The sequence below is a fragment of the Kryptolebias marmoratus genome, linkage group LG10, assembly GCF_001649575.2.
Source record: "Kryptolebias marmoratus isolate JLee-2015 linkage group LG10, ASM164957v2, whole genome shotgun sequence".
Taxonomy (NCBI): domain Eukaryota; kingdom Metazoa; phylum Chordata; class Actinopteri; order Cyprinodontiformes; family Rivulidae; genus Kryptolebias; species Kryptolebias marmoratus.
The window spans coordinates 7,504,332-7,508,567 of NC_051439.1; the positions used below are offsets into that span (position 1 = coordinate 7,504,332).

At 41.6% G+C, this 4,236-nt stretch overlaps 1 protein-coding gene across 1 annotated transcript in view; it reads left to right on the forward strand.

Annotated features, from left to right (window-relative positions):
- Positions 1-4,031, forward strand: part of LOC108232058 (deubiquitinase DESI2) — a 24,737-nt gene extending 20,706 nt beyond the window's left edge. Inside the window, exons 2-5 of the mRNA XM_017409613.3 lie at positions 1,250-1,322; positions 2,018-2,111; positions 2,209-2,350; positions 3,171-4,031. Of these exons, the coding sequence (XP_017265102.1) occupies positions 1,250-1,322; positions 2,018-2,111; positions 2,209-2,350; positions 3,171-3,416 (555 nt within the window). The 3' untranslated portion in view covers positions 3,417-4,031. The remainder of the gene's footprint in view (positions 1-1,249; positions 1,323-2,017; positions 2,112-2,208; positions 2,351-3,170) is intronic.
- Positions 4,032-4,236: the final 205 nt, after the last annotated feature.

A 4,236-nucleotide genomic window follows, 5' to 3' on the forward strand; every position in this document is an offset into this window, starting at 1 on the left:
AAATATATGAGTTTGTATGTAATGTATGAATATAATATACAAGTTTCACTTTTTAAATGGAATTACTGAAATCAATCTACTTTTTCATGATATTCTAATTTTATGACCAGCACCTGTATTAGTGGCATTTTCTGGCCAGTGCACTCCAGGATGGCCCTAAAGAGATATAAGACAACAAATAAATCCATGCTTCTTCTAAAATGTAAGTTAAAACCAGTTTTACCCTTGCTAAACCTCATAGAATCTAATCATTTATATAGCCTTCCTTATAATGAGGCTTTTCCGTTATTTGGAAAAGCCTCATTCTTTTCCCTTGACAATTTCACCTTTGAATAGACAAACACTATCATTGCACATCAAACTAAACTCATCGACCTATTAATCTCAAGGGTTGGATGGGATTCCCTTTGCTCATAAACTGATCCACCCAAAGGCTGCAATACAGAGAAAGGCCAACCAGAATTGATGGCTCCTATGGCCAGGGTCCATAGGAGGACCCTGTGACACACCTACCTCTGAGGACAATTGCCCACACCTTTCGTTTATTCCATCTAATCACACACCTGCTACTTAAGGCTGAGCTGAAGCACTTTTTAACCTTTGTTGGACTATTGGATGTCACTCATTCTGGCATGACTAGTACATTCATTTATCTTGGAAAATTCATATTTTGGAAAATACTCCCCTAAAGAAGTCATCATTAACCCATTTTAGCTTCCTCGGCAGTCTGTCCCATTCAGGAGACTTGAAACTACTTTTGTACCTCCTCATAATAAAACTTTTAACCCCCCCATTGCTGTATTGTTTCAGAATCTTGTTATTGTGATTTGACATCCAATAATTGTGACACTCACACACTGACTGGCAGATCGGTAGCAACCTGGGGTTCAGGGTCTTGCCCAGAGACACATCAACATGTGATGGGGCAAGCCGAGTGTGAACCGCCAACATTCTGAGTGGCAGACAGATGCTCCTCTTCCTGAGTGACAGCTGCCAAATTAAAACAAATTGGGTTGGGTACGCTGACGTCTCAGCTCCGTACAGGTCCAGCTTCCTTTCACAGCCAGTTTTCTTTAACTTGAACTGGGTTGGCGAACTCACAATAAGAAGTTACCATCTCATTTAGCATCTGATGTCAAACTGTTTTTCTGCATTACTTAAGAAGAAAGGATGAGAGCCTGTCTGGAGCTGCTGCGCTGCTATTTTTTTCCCCCCCTGACTTTGTTTTTCTCTCCCCGTTTCCCCGCAGTACTGGATAAACGAATACACCTCCAATCTGGGCATTGGAGTCTTCCACTCAGGCATCGAGATTTATGGCCGAGGTAAGACGGGAGCTTCTTTTTAGTCTACCGTTACGTATTGTGAGTGCAGAATTGCCCCCGGGCCAAGCGCAATGCTGTGCTTGACTACAGATGCAGAAATATGCGCAAGGCTGCTTTCACAAACCCAGATTAAGTCTTAAAAATGGAATATGGAATTTTATCCCTCACAACATGACCCCGTTTCTCTCGGCTGAGTCACCACTGACGCTCACTCTGTGTTTATATATATGTGTATAAAAACAGAGAAGCAGAAACATGGTGAATCACTGGGAGTCCATTTTACCCTCCGAATAGGAAATATCGTTTTTGTGTACGCAGATATATATGAAGATAGTAAAAATGTGATCTTTAGAAGAACAGAAACGTGCTTCATATTTCAGTTCGGTTCCATTGACAACAAACAGGTCCAGGTGTAGTTTCTATGGGAAGGAAAACAAAGAAAAACACATGTTAATGATAGAAATAATTCCAAATACAAACATGGAGAGTAGAGAGAGTAAAGACTTGATGTTTATTGTTGCTTTCCTTTATTTTGCTGTAATAGCAGGATAGAGAAGTCTGTATTAAAGCCAGTCCAAATGATTTAATTACAGTGTGTTCATGAATAATTGCTTGCTTCTGTGTAATTACAGTCTTAAAGTGCTTTTATTCCAAGGTCTAACTGATGTTTTGCATCTTGGTCCTCCACCACTCAGAATTTGCATATGGCGGTCATCCTTACCCTTTCAGTGGCATCTTCGAAATCAACCCCGGAAATGCTGCTGAACTGGGAGAAACTTTCAAATTTAAGTGAGCGAGCCTCCTTTTTAATCATACAAAGTGCTGTGGTGTCACTGATGTTGATGATGGGGAGAAATATGCACTGATGTTAGTTTTATCTGAACAGGGAGGCCATTGTTTTGGGCACCACGGACTTCACGGAGGAGGACATCGATAAAATTATGGAGGAGCTCGGTAAAGAGTTCAAAGGGAACGCTTACCATCTAATGCACAAAAACTGCAACCACTTCTCTTCCTCGCTGTCTGAGGTCAGTACTGGGGTGATAATCTATTTACAGTTTTTTTAACTGCAATTAAGGAAGGAGTGAGTGAAATTTCAATTCCTTTAGAGGGATATCCTGGCCTTTTTGAAAAATTGACATCTTACCTGCTGCAAATACTGTAGATTTGACTGATCTCAGTTTGGAGAAGTAGTTGAAGTTCAACAAAACTGATGAGCTAACAGGAAAAGTAGATCACTGTAATCTTAAAACAACTTCAGCCTTAAAAGTTTCATGGCACTTTATGCAAATCCTGTTTCATAAACCTTTACACCGCTGTTAGTTTCATAAAACATGTTTCTTTTTTTACATACCATTTTGTGGTTATTTGCAAGCACAAATAGTGCCAGCAGCAGCTAGCTGTAGCACTTCTGGCGCAACCTATCAACCATTTCCAACAAGAATTTTATGTTTCTGCTGAAATAATTGTGTAATGCAAAACTGACAGTAATGTAAATAATAATTTAAATAAGAATATTTGCGTGAACTGCTTGGCAAAGTTGTTTTAAAATGGCAGTAGGTCCTTTCAGACCATGCTGACACACTAGTAACTGCTGGTTAACATTCTGTAAAAATATTAAGAAATTTTGAAGATTGGAGCTGTTTTAAGCTTGGCCCCACTGTAACTAGCTGTTAGCTTATTAATCCTGTCAGAATTACACTTTTTCTCCAAACTGAGGTTGTTCAAAGAGTCATCTACAACAGGTAAGATATTAACTGTTCATTGCTCTTCCACAGATTCCATTTCGAAACATCCCTCTAAGTGTATCTAGCATTACAGTTGTCTCTTGTTTAACCCGTTTTTTAGTTGCTGTGTGGACGAGAAATCCCTCGCTGGGTCAACAGGCTGGCGTATTTCAGCTCCTGCATCCCCTTCCTGCAGAGCTGCCTCCCCAAGGAGTGGCTAACCCCGGCAGCTCTGCAGAGCCACATCAGCCTCGGCCTCCACCGGGAGGAGCAGAACGAGTCGAGTGACGAGGACCCTTTGTCGCCGCCCGGCGCAGCCCCCACCGGCTCGGGCTCCTCCCACAGCTGTCGCCACACCAGGGTGTGACTTCGCGCCTCGCTTCGCCTCACCTCGCCAACCTCTGGACTTCGAGCCGCCGCTGCCGGTGGCTGCAGTTGTCTCGAACAACCACCTGACCTCACTGTTTGGCCTCTGAATGAAAAGAATCGCCTTGTCGGTGATAAAACTGCTGCCAGGGGGCTTCAGACCTGCAGACTCCGCTTATCAGCCGACAGGAACGAAGGCACACTTTGTTCTGAACACTGAAAAAGTGGATCTGATGTGTTTTTTAAAATTTTCCCTACAAAACAAGTTTAAATCTTTGTCACCCTTGGTCCCTGCCTTCAAATCTGCTTTTGTAGAATAACTTCATAGATATTGATATTACCAGGAAACATCTAATATTCTAAAGTTCAACAGGTTCTGGTAAAACAAACCTCTACGTGGCCTTCAGGTGATATCGCCCACTCTCATTTCTTTGAGCTGAACTTTTCTTTGGCCATTCTGGAGGTTATCATTAGAGGGTTTGATTTCCCCCTTAGCTTCAGTCTTTAATAGTGAAAATGTTGAACATAAATGACACAAAAAAACAACCCAGTCAGCTAAATCTATTCTATTCCTTGCAATGTTTTTTTTTAATGAAAAGAAAAGGATGTCTTCATTGGGAATTTAAACATCTATGTGAACACTTCCTCCAAACACTCATGAGCAAATACCTTTAATTTAAACGCTACACCTCACAGAGGTTCGAGCGGCCCGTCCTGATGTGTGAACGTCTCAGAAACATCCCAGAAAAAGGACTTAGCTGCTACTCTGACAAACATCAACTACATTTTATCGCTCGCCGCCAAAAGACGGACTATAATGT